Below are 19209 nucleotides of genomic sequence, written 5' to 3' on the forward strand. Positions count from 1 at the left end.
AATACAGTACCTGCACGTGTTTTTAACTTATCTTTTGTCACGTTCCACCTGTGTCCCTCATTGACAGGGGTGACAGGTGCTGATTGGGGTTTCTTTTTTTGGGTATAAACTCTTGGCTAGGTTTGTAAGGCCCCAGAGCCATTAGCCTCGTAATCTCCTATGATCCTATGCTGACAGCTAGTCATCTTGTTTGATAATTACAGTTAGTGTACTTATTTCATATGAAGGATATCAGCATAAAAAATGCTATGACTCCCACCATAATCACCTTGTCACCTGTACTAGGACTTTCCTCTCAGTACCTTAGCTAGCAGCAGTCTGGATAAATAGCAAAGGTGTTAAGCTGGGTAATGGTGTCATTTCTTGAGGGACTTCCTGCCTTACAGATTTAACTGAAACATTTTTTTTATCTGAACACCTTTTTAGGGTGTTCCTTGCTCACATTCAGTGGATTCATTAGTGGTCTATGTTGCATGCCTCAGATCTTTCTTCTTGGCTATGCACTGCTTGTCCTGCTGTGGTCTCTAAAGCAATGTAAAGTAGTGTGACCTTTTAGCAGTCTGACCACTGTGACCAGTGGGTGCAGAATCCATTTTGTTCATGACAAAGCCTCCTGGGAAAATTTTCTTTACTGTGTTCTGGCATGAGATGGCAGGGGGGGGGGGGCAAAAAAAAAGAATCAAAATAGTTAAGAGTAATTATAGTTTAGAGTAGTGTTTCTCAAATAATGAGACCAGCCTCTGTTGGAAGGACTGTTCAAGCCGTAAAGTGTGCGCTTAAAATGATATTTTTGGAGGGGAAGTCAAGTTAAGTACAGGATAGTAGTGAATGTGTATTTCACTACAGATCTCTAGTAAAAAGATAAAAGACTAAGTATATTCTTGATTATTGCAAAAGTGTTTGTATGTGTTTGTGCACACGTATAACATTTTTTGATGGGGGGGGGTGGTTTATCTACACTGCAGCATTTTGTTTGATTCTGTCTGCAAGCAAGGCTCAAGGTTTTTTCTCTGTTTTGAGAGAGGTTTATTTCAACAGAATCTGTTAACATTTGGATAAGACTTGTTGAGATCAGACATTAAGATGATTTCTATACAATGGCACATGATGATTAAAAAGGCAACTTCTGTAATGTATATGATTTTAATTGGAATGTTGGTTGGGGAAGAGGTGGTATTCAAATAAGCAAAAAAATGTGTTCTGAAATGAAGAATCACCATGATCATCATAGAGGGAGGTGATGAGACTGATTTGTTACCTTTTTAGTCATAAATAATCTTGTGAAATGTGGAATTAATTTTGATACAAGGGATCCAGGTCCATGCCCTACTGAGTAACAACCCCAAAGGATCTCAGCTTCTTCTTGTTTTCCTTCTCAGAGGTCTTATTGGTATTAAAGGCAAGATCACAGAGGAGTAGGAATTACTGACTTCTGCATATGTTTTACTCATTGGAGTAGTGTAGAATGATTTACTGAGCTAAGTGAGAGGAAGGTATTGGGGTCATTGTGACAAGAAGTATGTGCATCATAGTGCAAAATGAGATGAAATGCTTAGGGCAAGACTTGACCGATATATTTATATGATAGAAGTGGAACAGTAAGTTAGAAAGTAGGGATAATACAGACAAGCTTTAATGTGACGTGATTAACTCAATGGCAAATCAAGCAAAGAAAGGCTAAGGCTATTGAAAGGAGTTGCCAAGCTCAGTAGTTTGGTTAGAAGAAATGAGAGCCCAGAAGTAGTCATGCTAGGAGTTTACTGTAGCACCCATACCAACTCTTATAGGAACCAAGAAAGAGTAAAATTTACTGGATCCTCCTTTTACCTGAGCTGACAGTTCAGGATTTAGACTTCAGGCAGTTGTTTGAGGTCTGTTAGGACTTTGCTTCAGTGATATGGACTCCTACTCTTAAAGAACATAGCCTGATAGCAACAATGAACCTGCTGCAGGCTTCTCATGTCCTATTGACAGCCCTGGCAGGCATTTCTGTGAGAGCTAATGTGCCATCTGAAATGCTTTATCCACTTCTCACATATTCATTTCCATACAAATTACTCATGCCTTTGTATACACTATCCAAAACCATGGCAGTAGGGCTGTCCTTGACCTGTGTCTCCAATGACAAGTTTTAGGACTTGGAAGCCGTTATCTGTGAAACAAAGATAGTTAGACTTCTTTTCCATGTAGCTCCTCTTTGTGTATGATTTATTCGGTGGAAAAAGTGTAAGACCTGTAAAATCCACTACAGGCTGTCCTGTGGCCCTTTGCCTTTGCTCCAAAAATGCTTGAGTGAATGTCAAGAAGGAGTTTGTCATCCCTCCTGTGGAGCCCATTTTTAAGGATCTATGCTGCCTAGATTTTGCCCCTGTAGCCCCTAAGAAGGTAGTAGTTTTAAGTCTTGTAGTGATTGGAGTGAAATTCTAATCAAGTGTCCTAAAGTAGGCTCTTATGTGATTTGTTTGATCCAGCACAAAACCCAGGATCCACAGCACATCTTCACCATTCTGCCTAACAAGGAGTCTAATGTTTTGGGGAGGGGAAGGGGATGAGATCCCTCTGTTATCTCCTCTCCAGGTTCTAGTTCTTGTAGATTCTTCTTCTTCCTCTCATCTATAATGTCTATACTTTCCAGTCCTTTCCAATGGATTAGGCACCAAAAATCTGTCTACAGTCTCTGAACTGAAGGATGAGGTGGTCTGGGCTCTTGCCTTCCACAGTGGGCTAATATTTGGCTGTTTCACTAAAATTATGATCATGCTCACCCTGTTGCTAGGGAAGCAGACTGCAACATGAGCCTGTGCTAAGGCAGTAGCCTCCAAAGGAAAGAATGTAGTACTATTTTTCATTAGCTAATTTTCATCCTGAAGGTCACTAAAGTGGGGATGTTACATGGAAACCTTCATACAGTATAATCTGAGATTTGAATGGTTCAGCCTTTCCAACAATCTGTGCTAAGTTAGGTCTTATTATATATGTTATCCTGATTAGTGATTACTGAGTTGATACCTTCATTAATTATATCATGTCCTTCAAGGGTCACTTTCTCCTCAACTGTGATGCATTTATAAGCCTTCTCTCACTGAACCTTTCTGTATTATCCTGAGACAGTACTTAACTGTTAATTATTGGGTACTTGTTTCTAACACAGTTATCACTGTGTTATGTAGGACATCATATGTTCACAGATGCCCTGTAAATAAAATAATCCAGCTTTATAGCTTAATAAACTACAAGTCAAAGTTATAGTTGCACACACCATACATGCTACTAATACTAGGACTAGCCAGGATGTGGATATCCTTACATTGCACTACACCAAATCCTTGTGGGATCTGGAGACATGCAGACTAGACTACACATGGACTTTGCACAGTCAGACACATCATATGCATAGTGACCTCCTTGATTTACCATTGTCAAATGTAAAAAAAAAAAAAAATCATTCTTATCAGTGCTGGTAGCTTATGTAACAACTTCCACTTAATGTACTTATTTCCTTATACAAGCCTGATATTTTAGCAATATGAAAGACATGGTTTCAGAGCCATCAGACAGTTGATTTTTTTCTCTGTGTGAATGAACACAGGGGGTCTGGATGTGCAGCTGTCTTCTACATAGAAATATTAGAGTTCCCTAGAAGGTCTGTTAAGCTACACAAATTCAATTCACATAAACTAGTTGGCTTCATCTTCTTACACTTGTCAAAGCTTTTGACGCATTCAACCACAGCCTGATAATTTCTTGGCTGAAATGGTGCAAACCAGTGTTAAAAGTAGCCAGCTGTGCAGTGTGGTGAGCTAAAGCCCTGACTACACCACAGGAGGCCCGACTTTGATTAGCAGTTCAGGTTCCTGTAGGAGCTGTCTGGGGAGGATGGCAGTGAGTGGCCATTCTTGAGCAGGGAGGTGGCTCTGGCTCACTACAAGTGTGACACCTAATGGGAGCACTAAGTGTTACCCCCACTGGAATTCCAGAGCCTGCATTAGAAGCCAGAGAGCTCACCATGCAGAGGCATGATCCCCTTTAGGAGGTAACAGAAACACGACTCGGGGAAAGGAGTAGGGTGTCTCCATGAGGGGATTGTAGGCTAATTCACTGCTTAAAACTCAACTCTTGCCAGGGAAGGAAGAGCTAATGGGATTCTCAGGCAGAAATGAATAACCCATAGGGCTGTTGCTTAGTTTGGGAATAGTTGGCTTCCATCCTTACAGAACAAATAAGCCAGTTTGGTTGCTGTAGAGGAGCCACTGTGTGAAGTCTTGTGGGGTGGGCAAAAATAAAAAGGTTTAAAGTAAGAACTGTAAAATCTGGCATAATTTTAGATAATCACATTTTTAGCAAAAATGTTTTTGTGTAATTCTACTCGGATGTGTTCATTTTTATCCTATCCCTTTTAAAGACAATTACTTCAAATTGTCATTTAGGTTTTGTTTGTATTCCAATGAAGTCTGTAACCATGAACCAAAAGTGTTTTATAAAAGATGGGACTTTTTCTACTGGGGCAGCTTTGTTGTGCTCTTTGGAGCAGTTTTTGAGTGACTACAAGAGTTGGTTTAACAGCTTGTTGTTTTAGTTCTCTTATAGTATTACGTAACTAGTGTCAGTCAAAATTTCCCAAAGAGCATCCATTGCCATTACATGTTAATAAAATGTTACCAATGCTGTGTGCAAGTCAACATTTAATACTGACACATATTTGTTTAGTTTCCACTACAGGTATATTTATTGCTGATTATTTTTGTCTATCCTAGGACTGTTTCGTGGATGAAGATGGACTTTTTACTGAATCAGCAGGCTCTGAACTTCAGAAGAAGTTTGTCCTTCATGAGGGAAATAAAACTGGTAAGCATCAGAAAAATATGCAGATGTTAAAGAAACCTAGAACCTTTGGGTGGCACAGTGGCACAGAGGATAGCACTGTCGCCTCAAAGCAAGAGGTTCTCCAATTCAGTTCTCTTCTTGCGGAGTCTGCATGTCCTCCCTGTATTCGTTTTCCCCAGGTTCTCTTGTATCTTGCCACATTCCAAAGGCATATGTTGTAGGTGGATTGGATACTCTAAATTGGCCATAGGTGTGTGCGTGCTTGTGAGTGAGTTGTATGAAAGGACAACCGTGGCATGGCTAGCCACCTGACACTGTGAATTTTCAATCTAGATGATTGTCAATGTTGACATCACTACCTGACTACCTGAGCAAAAATGGGAAAAGGGTTGTGGATAGATGGATGTAATAATGGATGGATTGAAGAGACCTACAACGCTGGCCATCCTTGGATTGTTCACTGTCATACCACTCTTTGAAAGGTCTTTCCAATCCTTGTCCTAATCTCAGTTCATGTTAGTAGTTTTTTCCCACCTCTTACACTGTGGTAGCCGAGCATTCCCATTTCTTGGACCCAGATTATAGAAAACTGCTCCCAGCATTATCAGAGCTCTTCATGCTTTAACTGCATTTGTTACTATCCTAAGCAGATTTCAGTGTTGATGCTAAGATCTGTGACCGTAGAACTTCATAGTGAGATCTGGATTAGTCAAATATAACACCACATCATCCACAAGTGTGAATTTTCCCTCTCATGTCAATTATAAACCTGTATTCATGATCATAAGGTTCAAAATATAAATCAAATAACAGGGGTGATGGTAGTCGCCCAGTTATGCACACCTGTCTGCCCCCCCTCCCCCCGTAACTGAAAGAATTAGATATCCACCCTATCTTAATTTTTGTTGTTGGCTGTCTGTATATATTCCTTGTAATAGGGCCGCCAACTCTCCAAAAAAACATATTTCTCCAAAACCACTTCTAGAAATTTCCAACATGCTTGATTAAACACTTTTACTGCATTCAGAATGAGAGTTCAAGTGAATTATATGCAGCATCTTCCTGGTTTTAGAGATATTTTCATATGCCTTTAACTATTCAGTTTGGTATTATCCCCATAAATAATTTAAATGTGTGGTTTAGTACTGAAATTCATCTAAGTGAAGGAGAATTTATGGAGTCTTTCCCCTCCTTTGGATAATAGAGATTATTGTTTTTCCCCACAATGTTGGTATCTTACCTTCTTTTAGTACATTGAACCAACAGTTGTATTGCTCTTTCATTATTGCCAAAACATTACAAATGAGAATAGCAGGATTGACAAGCCATAAGTGTCTATTTCACCCAATAACAATGAGGCTGACACTGGAATGGGTGGAGTTATGCCAGAGAGTTCTTTACCTTCCCTTAGAGATGCCATCAGACGCAAAGCCTTGCATCCAGCAATGAAGTTGCTAAACGACAGTGGAAGCAGTAAACAGGTTTTTTTCCTCATTTCCACTACCAATAAATCAGCAAACAATGAGAGGGCACAACCATTCGCAGAGCAGGGGATGAACGAGAACGAAACAGAAGATCTGAAGTAGTTACTTCATTTGATCTGCAACCTGTGGGTAGTCGGATCCGACCTCGGATCCGAACCGGCAGCTTTCCAAGCTCCAAGATCCGAGCTCCTAGCTCCTCCCCCTACCCATAATCCCTTACTACCAACCACATTACCTCAGATCGTTTTTGTCACAAGCTAAAGACAGTTGCTTCTTAGTGAAGAGCTCCTGGCCTGGTGAGATTGTTCCATTTTCATAGAATTTTTCTAGTTTAAATTGTGTATGTGTGTTTTAAGTGTCAAATCCTTTAAAACCCTTTTTAAAAAAAAAAAAAAAACACTTTTTTCCTTAGTTTAAATTTATCACCCCCCCCCCCCTAGTGTTTGGGTGTGTGTGTGTGAGAGAACTTTATGGCTGAATCTAAGGCCATATTTTCAAAATGTACTGAGTGTGGCCACAAGCTTTCCCCAGCTGATGGCCACACTCAGTGCGTTTTATGCCTGGGGGCAGCACATTTATCGGAGGCCTGCCAGATATGTGCGGCCTTCAACCCTCGGGCACTCAGGGACAGGAAGAACAAGCTGATCCTGGCGGGAAAACTCCCTCAGGAATCGGCTTCTTCTTCCTCTCCCAGTTGGGTTCAAGCTACTCCTGTAGCTTCGGCACCGGCTACTCCCTTAGCTGTACCAGGGACTCAACCTCCCTTATCGTGTACTAGCTCTGTGGAGTCTAGTGCGTCTTCCCACAGGGAGAAGAAGAAGCATAGAGACAGCGGGGGCCATAGTTCAAAAAGGCGGGCCGAGTCTCATCCCTCGGCTCCGCCTGAAAAGATTCTGAAGTCCCCTGAGAGGGTCTCCGGATCCTTGTCCTCTCGGCTCCGTTCACCTTCCTTTTCTCCGGAGCCGGAGGAGGAGGATAGGTCTCCCTCGAGGTCTTCGAGGTGGCCCTCCCGGCCTGCCTCGACTACCTCCTCGCGGTCTATAAGGAGCATCTCCGAAGCAGACATGGATCGGATGATGCGAAGATTTTTACAGACCCAGATGCAGATGGGGATGCTCTTGCCTCCCCCCCTTTGGGAGGGAGTGCAACCCCCATTTTTACCCCGATCGCTCCTTCTCCGACCCGTTTTCGGGTCTCGGAGTTGTCGGATCCAGGCCCCTTCGGATCCGGGGATACGTTGGCGCCGACAGAGATGGTGTCTTCGACGCCGACTATACCTTCGAGGTTGTCGGATCCAAGCTCTCGTGGCCGAGGGCTGAGCATCGGATCCGAGGGGGTGGTTGTGTCTTCGGCACCGATTGGGTCGGAGCACATCACTACCTCGGGTCCGATTGCTTCGGCTCCTACCCCGATCCTATCCTCGGAGCCGAGGAGGTTACTTTCTCAGGCTGGTGACAGTGAATCTCCCTCGGCTTTTGAGGTAGTGGAGAGGGTACTGTCGAGGTCATCCAGGTCCCCGACCGGGCCTTCAGATCCACCCGTACCCCCACTGTATCAGGGTCTGTCTTCGATCATCCGTCCATCTGGACAGCCTGCCCAAAGCCTCCAGCTGGTTCCTAGGGAGGAACACCACCCTGTGGACGAGCCCTCTTCAGACAGTCCCGCCGAAGAGGTGCCTCGGAAACACCAGTGCAAAAGGAGGCACCTGGGCTCCCCCAAGTCCATTACCACGGATACGGATTTGGATGATACAGAGGGCTCCCCAAGGTCACCCCCTGAAGATGTCTCATTTGGAGACATCATGGAAATGTTGCGTTTAAGAGGGGGGTGGTCTGCCCAAAAGCCCTCCCTGGATGAGTCCGTATTTCTGGAGGCCTTTGAGGCAGGCCCATCTACCTCCTGGGTGTCCCCCCCAGCCGACCCCTTGGTGGATTTAATTACCACCAGGGCTTGGAAGGAGCCCGACACCGTGGAGCCTATCCCTAGACGCCCAGACAAGGTCCTCAGCCCTCCCTCTGATAGACCTTCTTGGTCCAAAGGCGCGCCAGTTGATGCTATGTTGGCGGCGGCCACCAAGAAAGAACTTGCCCAAGAAAGTTCCTCGGTCCATCCGCCGGACAAGGAGTCCCGGGCTTTGGACCGTATTGGGAAGCGGATGTTTGCTTCAGCGACCTTTGCCATAAGGTCGCTGAACTACATGGCACACACTATCAGGCTACAGCGTGACTTAATTAAAGAATACGCTGCAGCCCCTCCGGAGTCCATGTCGGTCCCAGACAAAAAGGTTTTTGAGACTCGAATGGCCACTCTAAAGTCCATATCAAATACATCTATGCGGCTTCTTTCCCATGCCACGGAAGGAGCCGCTAGAGCTAGCGGAGCTGGAGTAGTCTTGCGACGTCACTCCTGGCTCCGCCTTTGCGACTTCACAGATCCCTTTAAGGCATCCTTCGCGAACGCCCCTTATGATGGTTTGGCCTTATTTGGCTCATCAGTTCGCGACACGCTAGTCCAAAGCGAAAAGGATGGGAAGCCGCTGTCGGCCTTCGGAGTCCGCTTCTCTAACCCCCAAAGATCCTTCTCCAGGAATCAGAGGGGGCAAAAGAAGCTGTGGTTCCATAAATCTCAGCAATCCCTTCCTGCTGCGGACAACTCATCCTCTAGAGGCAGAGGAGGACAAGGTGGACGCCGGCCCAGAGGCAGAGGGGGGGCGCGTAACTTCGGGTCTAGAGAACCTTTCTCGGATGGACCCGCGCAACAGCCCTGAGGGCTTGCCCGACTGTCCCTCTCTGGAGGCAGTCGGGGGGTGATTATCGGAGCACCTGTCAAACTGGGAGTCCATTACAAATGATCGATGGGTGCTCCGGATAATATCCAGAGGTTACACTATACCGTTCACTCACCACCCCCCCCCAAACCCAAACTTCTCCACGATGTTCCACCCCATCAAAGGGAGTCTGCAGCTCAGGAAATTTCGGAGTTGCTAAGAAAAAGAGCCATCCAGCCCGTCCCCCCAGATCAGTCCGGGTTGGGTTATTACTCCAGGTTCTTCTTGGTGCCAAAGAAAACGGGGGACCTCAGACCCATTCTAGACCTCTCGTCCCTGAACCTGTTCATACCCAAGGAAAAGTTCCGGATGGTCACCCTCCAATCTGTTCTCCCCCTTCTGCGGGAGAACGACTGGATGTGCTCGTTGGACCTCAAAGATGCGTACTACCATATACTAATGGACAGACGATCCAGGAGGTTCCTCCGCTTCCGGCTAGGAGCCAGTCATTATCAGTTCAGGGTTCTTCCATTTGTCTAACCTCAGCCCCCAGAGTGTTTGTGTTTACCAAAGTCATGGCAGTGGTTGCAGCCCACCTGAGACTCCAGGGCATTCAGGTGTTCCCTTTCCTGGACGACTGGCTCCTCACCGCCCCCAACAAGCATCTACTGGTTGTGGCGAGAGATTACGCCTTCTCTCTGTTCCGTCATTTGGGCATTTCAGTGAATCTGAAGAAATCCTGCCTGTGCCCCACTCAAGCCCTAGAATTCATAGGGGCCAGGTTGGATACTCAGATCTCCAAAGTGGTTCTGACATCGGTCAGGCTAAACAATTTGTCTCTCCAAGTCTTAGACATTCTTCGGAGCCCCGCTCCTCCAGCAGAATTAGTCCTGAGGGCGTTAGGGTCTATGTCAGCAGCGATCGGCCTTTCTCTCCATGCCCGTCTGCGAATGCGAGTGTTACAATGGACTCTCCAGGTCCAATGGTCGCTATCGGTCCATCCCTTGGACATGTCTTAGACATTCTTCAGAGCCCCGCTCCTCCAGCAGAATTAGTCCTGAGATCCCTTGGGCATTACGCGGGCAAGTCCGTCCCACCTGATCATGAAGGGATTCACATCCAGATCAAGTGAGGTCATTGTTCCCCTGTACTCTTCACTTATCAGACCAATGATCGAGTACAATGCCCCATTCGGGATGTATCTCACCCGACACCTGCAGCAATTGGAGAGACCCCAAAAGTTCCTCACCAAAAGGATAAAGGGACTCCAAAATCTGTCATATGCTGCCAGACTGAAGAAACTCCAGCTCTATTCAGTCGCATACCGCCTGCTCAGAGGTGACCTGTGCCTGACATACAAGGCCATGTCCAACCCGGAATTAATGGGCATGCTCCACCTCAAAAAATCCAAATCTACCAGATCCACTAGAGCAAGCGACTTAAACCTTAGCACGGATATAAATAGGACATGCTGGAGGGATAGATTTGTCACCCAGAGACTCCCTATGCTGTGGAATAGAATCCCAGTCCATGTGAGGCAGAGCACCTCGCTGGCTCTGTTCAAGAGAAATCTTGACCGGTGGATGGGAGATCGTAGGTTTACCCCGGGAATCATCTCTGTGTCACTGCTGGACAGAGGCACAACAAACTAATGGGCACAGTATTTTTTAACATAAGGGGTGGCGTAAGCCACAAAACTTTGGGCTAGGCTTATAAATGCCTTAGGGCAGATAGCCTAGTATAAACCTATGAACCTATGCCGATTCCCCTGAGCAGGGCATGCAGGGACTCCCTACTTTGGTGGTTACAGGCTCAGGACCTCAAAGAAGGGAGACCCTTTGTGATTCCCCCAGTCAAAGCCACGTTGACCACGGCCGCTTCTTGCCTCGGGTGGGGCGGGCATTACGCGGGCAAGTCCGTCCAAGGCACGTGGACTTCTCTAGAGACTGCATTGCATATCAATGTCCTAGAGATGAGGGCAGTGCTTTTGGCGTTGCAAGCTCTCCATCACCTTCTTCCTCTGGGGACTATTGCAATCCAGACGGACAACATGTCCGTTGTCTGGTATATAAACATACAGGGAGGGACCAGATCTTACCCCCTGTGTCGAGAAGCCATGAGAGTGTGGGAATGGGCGATTTCCACCAACCGCTTTCTGATAGCAACGCACATTCCGGGGCGGTCCAACATATTAGCGGACAAGTTAAGTCGGGTATTTCTCAGCCCTTACGAGTGGTCTCTGAATCCATCTGTCGCGAAGCAGATATTCCTCAAATGGGGTCAACCTCGCTGCGATCTTTTTGCTTCTCCCGTAAATACAAAATGCCACGATTACTTTGCGATAGTTCCCCCCAGAGGGGAATCCCCCAGGGACGCTCTGGTTCATGCTTGGCCGCCCGGTCTCCTTTATGCGTATCCTCCTCTTCCTCTGATGATGAAATTCATCCAGAAAGCCTGTCGGTTGGGGAGCAGAGTGATTCTCATAGCCCCATTCTGGCCTCGACAAATCTGGTTCCCTTTTTTGCAGTCTCACAGTGTGGCTCCCCCATGGATCCTGGACCCCAGACCTAATCTCACATCCGAGATGCCACACTCCGAACCTGGCCAACCTCAGGCTCACGGCCTGGTTGATCCAGTTCCGTTAATGGCTAGGACTCCTGGTATCTCGTCCCCTGTTAAGGCCATTCTGGTGGCAGCTCATAAGCCATCCACCAGAAAGCTCTACAATAGTAAATGGAAACGTTTTTCCATCTGGGCAAAGGATAAAAAATTAGATCCCTTTACGGTTCCTATTCCCACTATCCTGGACTTCCTGTCCCTTCTTTTTAGACAAGGAGCTAGTGCGTCCACCATTAAGGTCCAGCTAGCAGCCATCTCTCATTATCACGTGGGGGATGGCGTAGATTCTTTGGCGTCAGCAAAAATATGCAAGACCTTCTTAAAAGGTGTGTTTCTCTTAAAGCCCCCTGTTAAGCCGGCAGTGCCTCCATGGGATCTTACCTTGGTCTTACAAGCATTAACAAGACCACCTTTCGAGCCAGCGGCCTCAGTGCCATTAAAATTCTTATCTTGGAAAACGGCCTTTTTGGTCGCTATTACTTCAGCCAAGCGAGTTTCAGAATTGCAAGCTTTGTGCATTAAGCATCCATACTTTATTTTTCACAAAGATAGGGTGGCCCTCAGGACTAATCCTTCTTTTCTGCCTAAGGTAGCCACAGAGGCTAACATTAATCAGTCAATTAACCTTAATGTTTTCTTCCCGAATTTCTAAAACAAAGGTGAATACACATTGCACAAATTGGATGTACACAGACAACTACGTTTTTACTTGCATAGGACTAAAGATTTTCGCAAGTCAGACCAGTTGTTTGTTTCTTATGCTAAGTCAGCCATGGACAAACCAATTTCTAAGGTGACAGTGGCAAATTGGATCTCTCAGTGTATTAGACAGGGATACACTTCATCTGGGAAGCCAGCTCCGGTTGGCGTGCGGGCACATTCTACTAGATCTGTGGCTACCTCGACGGCTTTTTGGTCTAGAGTTCCGGTAGACGATATTTGTTCAGCAGCTACCTGGTCCTCTTCCCATACGTTCATTTCTCATGACAAACTGGACATGATCTCCAGAAGTAGGGCTTCCTTTGGCTCCGCGGTGCTTCGGAATATCCTTCCGTAAGGTCCACCCAGGGTCTTTAGGTAAGCTGGGGACTCTGTCCCACAGGTTGCAGATCAAATGAAGTAACTACTTCAGATAAAGAAGTTATGTACTCACCATAACATTCCATCTGAGTAGATGCTTCATTTGTCTGCAACCGACCCCCCCTGCATCCCCCGAACCTCGGTAAGGTATTATTCCTTTGGAGATTTTTTCTCCGTCTTTAGCCTATAGGGCAAAATAACCGATCTGAGGTAATGTGGTTGGTAGTAAGGGATTATGGGTAGGGGGAGGAGCTAGGAGCTCGGATCTTGGAGCTTGGAAAGCTACCGGTTCGGATCCGAGGTCGGATCCGACTACCCACAGGTTGCAGACAAATGAAGTATCTACTCAGATGGAACATTATGGTGAGTACATAACTTCTTTATACCTGTAGATGTAGACAGCAACAGGTCGTTGAAAAAAATGTGGCCACAGATAATGAATCATTGATATGGAATATCTCCTCTAGAATTCTTAACGCTGATGAAATACTGGTGCTAGAGAAGGGTCTACGTTTTATACCAAGGCAAAAAGCTACTTTAACAGACACTATTGTTAATCTGACGATGTTTCTAAGAAATATATCCTTGAAGCTGTTTTTTCACGACAGTGGGAATGTAAAAGAAGGCCCTAAATTTAAGAAGCATAGTCTGTTTATGCCCCCTATGCATCCATCACAAGAAACTTTTGGACAACTATGTGAGAGAGATATTTATGCCTTTTTTGAAAGGAACAATCATAGTAAGACATCTAATAATATGTCAATGAGTGAAAGGCAGACGCTTAATACTCTCATCAATGATCAGTCAGTAGTGATTAGACCTGCCGATAAAGAGGGTTTGACAGTGGTCATGGATCGGCTGTTCTGTTTTTCAGCCATGAAAGACATGTTAAATGACCCTGATGTTTATACTAGAATAAGTTCTGATGATATTTTAGTAATGGAGAAGTGAATTTAGGCCACCTTGAATGACTGTTTACTGCATCGATATATTAATGTTGATTTGTTCAATTTTTTTACATGTACCAAACCCACTCACAAGGCACCTTTTAATCATCCCTTTAGACCCATAGTGGCTGGGAGGAATTGGATTACAGAGACTTTTTTTATTTATATTGAGAAGCACTTGAGGCCATTGGTAGACAAGAAAGTTAATATACAGAAAGACTCTAAGCAGTTTCTACAAGATCTTTATGCATTTTTTGATACCAAGCCTATACATCAAGCATATATGTGTGTTACTTTAGATGTACAGTCATTATTTACCAAAATTCCTAACCATTATGAACTGGAAACATTGAAGAACTATTTACTATCTTTTAGTAAATATGACAAGATGTTTATTGAGTTATGTTTATTTGTGGAGATTGTTTTAGAGAATAATGTCTTTTTATTTGATGGTTGTTATTACTTGCAAAATGATGGTGTGGCTATGGGCACATCAAGTGCCAATAGCTACGCCAACATTGTTATTGCTTGGTGGGAGGATGAGGCTATTATTAAGTATGATAGGTTTAAGTTAAATTTATTATTTTATCGACATTTTGTCGATTATTTTTAATATGTAATGGGAGTGAAGGTGAGCTACACAAGTTCTTTTTATACGTGAATAATTGAAGTTTACTATTTGTAAATCTTATAACATGATACATTTTCTTGACATAAATATCACTAGAGACGGGAATGGGAACATAAATACAGGTACACAAACCAAGTGCTAACAAGCACCAAACTTGTAAAAAATGAAGAAAAACAGTCGCAACACTTCACTGGAAACTGAAAACTGTTTTAATGACAAACAGAGTAGCAAATCGACCAACAACTAAGCGTTTTCACCTTGGATTCCACTGGCATCATCAGAGTTGTAAAAAAAGCCAAGCATAACAGCTTAAGTACCCTCATAGGTGAAATAAACAACCAATCACATTCTTCATACAATTAATGCAAGACACTAACTAGTTTAAATAGTTAAAGACATATCACTAAAAGTCAATATTTTAAAACAATGGCCGTCATAAAAATAGTAAAAATAACATGGCGAATACAGTTTAAAATACATTTTTAACACAACAAAAGCCTAAGCCCAAATATGAACACAATTACCTATCAAAGCTTATAATTCCAAAAGTGGAACATAAAAAACACTTAGTTCAAATTAAACAAGCCCTTTGTTTCAAAATGAGGGCCAGTGATATATGGCATTTAACCTCATCTGCCATTTACTTTCCCTTGCTGCTACTTCTAATTTAATGTCACCACCCCTGTCATTTTGTTGAACCTTGTCAATCACAAAAAAGATGAACCCTTTAAAGTTCACACGCTTATTAATGTGAACAAAAAAATTATGTGAATCCCTATTCTTTATTGTCCTTAAATGCTCACTAATTCTATTCTTTAACCTGCGCACAGTTTTTCCAGCATAAAAAGATGTACAAGACACACAGGTAGCCAGATAGACTAACATGGTCCTGTTGCAGTTATATTTCCCCGGGCATCTAATAGAGTAATCATAATTCCCTACCGTGACATATGGCCTGTCATTAATAAACTTACAAAATTTACAGGCACCGCATTTCATCATAAGGGAATGATACCCCTCTAAAATGTTCTTAATATTTCTGCCCCTACTGTAAACTATTCGGGGTTTATTGCCAGGAAGTTCCGTGGTCACTTCACAGAATTAAGCGTCCCAACATCTATTGACAGTCGAACATATATTATGGGAATCTGTGTTGTAAAGCAAAACCATCACATCTGTAGTACTATCTGTAGGTCTAGTTTGTGTCTGGACAACTGTGGTGTACAATATGGGGATAAAAGATGTTTCTTTTTACCAAAATTTCTTTCTTAATTTTAATCAACATTCTCAATGGATATCTCCTGTCAATGAACATCCCTATTAAAACATACAGTTCATTGGTAAAGTTCACATCATCGCTTATTAAGCATGATAATCTCACCATTTGGCCCTTTATTATGCTTTTCAACTGGTGTGGTGGGTGGCAACTCTTGAAGTGCAACAAGCTATTGGAGTAGGTCTTTTTTTTGAAGATAGCACTGCATAATTCTTGATGTATTTCATTCTTGAACAATTTAATGTCCAAGTAAGCAATCTCATCAGGTTTCCATGTAGTAGTAACCTAAAAAAATCAGTTGTAGAATTTAAATATTCTACAAATTCATCAGCTTCATCTTCAGTCCCTTGCCATAGAATGAGTAAATCATCCAAAAAACGATTGTATAACAAAAATTTTGTCATAAAAGTGTGACCTAAACACAAATTTCCTCTCCCATTCTAGGAGTATAAGGTTGGAAAATATGGGGGCACACTTGGCCCCCATAGCCACACCGGATATCTGGTGATACATTTCGCTCTCAAACATCAAAAAATTGTTCTTCAGAACAAGTTCATGGCATCAGTAAGGAGCACTATTTTATCAGCTTTTATCTGTGAACTCTTGTGCAAACTCTCCTAAAACATCTCCAAACCTTCAATGTGTGGAATTACAAAAAATAAATTAATGACATCAGTAGTCAAGACTGAATAGCTGCCTACACTTTTTACAGTTTTAAGCCTTTCTAAATAGTGCCAGGAGTCTTTCAAGATGTGGTCAGTTTCCCTGACCACGACACTGGCCCATTTGTCAACTAATGCTGCCAGAAGTTCCGTCTTGGATCATCGAGCTGAAACTATGGGCCTAAATGGTGGATCATACAGATTTTTGTGAATCTTGGGAATTCTAAACACTGTAGGTAACTATGGATTGTCCACACTTAACCAAATACAGTTTGATCTATAGTGCCTTGAAGTAGAGCGTCAGAAAGAAAATAGTCAATTCTCATATATGCTCTATTTAGCTCATTTCTAGATACCCTTGAATATGTGCAGCTATCATTCAGTATATTAAACATTTTGGAGACATAATCTATCTGCCCTTATTCTTAAATCTCAGATTTTTATCACTAGCTAAGCTGGTAAGAATATTTCTTTCCTCATGAGTCAAGTTTTCACATTTGTGGTTAATAGTTGCCAAAACTTTTCTTATTTCACATTCACATATTATTTCAAATATTCAAGTCTCAGAATTGTTTGAGGGAGTAAAAGTACTTTTTCTCACCAAAGAGTCCTAATTAAAATAAATATTAGACTGACCGTTGTATAAAAATCTCAAATTTAAGTTTCTCTCAAAAAGTTTTAAACTAATCAACATGTCAACAATGCATATTTAAAGTCAGGAACAAATGAGAAACCTCTTTTGAAGAGTTCAAAATGCACATCACCAATATTCAATGCACTGAAGTTATTCACTGTAAAACCATGCTTAGAAATTATTTCACAGGTTTCAACATTGTTGTCACTAAAGTTATGCCCTTGAACATCAGTTGTTAAAGCAGAATCAATGCTTGTTTCCAAATCACATTCAGAGCAGTCAAAGAATATTAGTTGTACATGTTTCTCCATTCCTCAGATGCTCCAAACTCCTTAATTGGGGTTCTGCCTCTAAAAAAACGCCATCATCATCCAACACACCATCAGTGGTGTTTTCATCATTAGAAGCAAAATTATTGGTATTAGTTCCACCATAATCCATAGCTGCTTTGGCTACATTTCTGCTATTGTTGTTGCTAAGTGTATAAGCCTGGTTATTTTTGTATTCATTAGTGTCCCTGTTTAATTTTTGTTGTTTAGTAGCAACAATTTTTTTAACAAAATCATCCAAGTCACGGAAAACTTTCTGATAAGACTGGTTATATTGTGAAAACAATAAATCGCTAACAATATTGTAGTTTAAAACAGTAATTTCTTTCTGCAAAACATTTAACTTACTTTCATTGTTTCTAATAATATCAAGCATTTCTAGTCTCACCTTGTCAAACAAAGCTATAAGCTCAAGAAATGCTGTAGTCCCTTCTTCAGTACCAGCTGCCATTTTCCACAACCTCAGGCCCTTCGGCACCCTATTAAGCGCCATAGATTTAGACAAAAAGGTGTTGCCAAGTTGTAAAGACCTGTATTTTCTACAGGTCTTCTCAAAATCAAGTATCTGATTTTTTAAGGTAGGTAATTCACATCTCACCTCGCCGCCATCCCGGAAATTCACTACAGGAGCCTGAAGCCAGTTCGTGATGTCATTTCCGGTATTTCCAACCCGGACAGTTGCCGTGGAAACATTAGGGTTCTCCCTCAATACAGGAGAATGTAAGGTAAACAGTTCAGCCTAGGAACTCGAAATTGAAATGTTCCCTTGATAATGGCAGATGAGGTTAAATGCTAATGTTTTACCAGGACTTAATGACTGTATATCACTGGCCCCTATTTTGAAACAAAGGGCTTGTTTAATTTGAACTAATATCAGTGTTTTTTATGTTCCACTTTTGGAGTTATAAACTTTGATAGGTAATTGTATTTGTATTTAGGCTTAGGCTTTTGTTGTGTTAAAAATGTATTTTAAACTGTATTCACCATGTTTTTTACTATTTTTATGACGGTTATTGTTTTAAAATCTTGACTTTTAGTGATATGTCTTTAACTATTTAAACTAGTTAGTGTCTTGCATTAATTGTATGAAGAATGTGATTGATTGTTTATTTCACCTATGAGGGTACTTGCGCTGTTATGCTTGGCTTTTTTTACATTTCTGATGATTCCAGTGGAATCCAAGGTGAAAGCGCTTAGTTGTTGGTTGATTTGCTACTCTGTCATTAAAACAGTTTTCAGTTTCCAGCGAAGTGTTGCGACAGTTGTTCAACATCAGTAAAGGTGTTTATAGGAAATCATGTTTTAGGAATACATACCTACATATACAGAGCATGCACAGAGGTCATGTTTTTCGGAATGTGATAACAGGCCAGGGCATGAGGGTATCCCGACTCCATGCAGATGACAAAGACTCTGACCGAGAATTGTTGAAATTAGGTAATATGTTTAGAGATAGGGGTTACAAAGATAATGACGTGTCATCAGATTTAAACAAGGTCAGGAACATGAGAGGGGGTCCAGCAAAACCATACTTCTGTAGAAGAGATAATATATTAGTGCCTACTAAACAAACCAAAAACAATGCCCTGAGGATGTCACTTCACTTTAGCAGTAACTGCAAGGGACTAACAGAAATTGTTAAGAGGTATTGGGACATGTTAGTGGTTGAACCCATGGTTAGGAGTTTGGTAGGTGATACTCTGAAGTTCATGTTCAAGAATAAAAAGAATAGAAGGAGAATGTTATGTTATCCTAGGAAGATATGTAATGATACAAATAGAGTTAATTATTGCCCAGGCACGAAGCCATGTAATCACTGTAATTACTGCTCCTTCATAAGTCCATTCACTGAGTTCTTACATCCTGATACAGGATATTTATATAAGTTCCAAGCTTTAGTTGATTGTAGCATCAGGCACGTGGTTTACCTGGCAGTATGCCAGGAATGCTGAGCAT

The 19209-nt window shown here is 42.5% G+C and overlaps 1 protein-coding gene across 1 annotated transcript in view; it reads left to right on the forward strand.

The window, feature by feature from the left end:
• IARS2 (isoleucyl-tRNA synthetase 2, mitochondrial) overlaps positions 1-19209 on the forward strand; it is a 1410425-nt gene that overhangs the window by 426636 nt on the left and 964580 nt on the right. The window contains exon 10 of the mRNA XM_044061644.1: positions 4755-4845. Coding sequence (XP_043917579.1) covers positions 4755-4845 — 91 coding nt within the window. The remainder of the gene's footprint in view (positions 1-4754; positions 4846-19209) is intronic.

This window comes from Protopterus annectens, chromosome 1.part0 (genome assembly GCF_019279795.1).
Source record: "Protopterus annectens isolate FY-2018-M chromosome 1.part0, PAN1.0, whole genome shotgun sequence".
In the NCBI taxonomy this organism is placed as follows: domain Eukaryota; kingdom Metazoa; phylum Chordata; order Ceratodontiformes; family Protopteridae; genus Protopterus; species Protopterus annectens.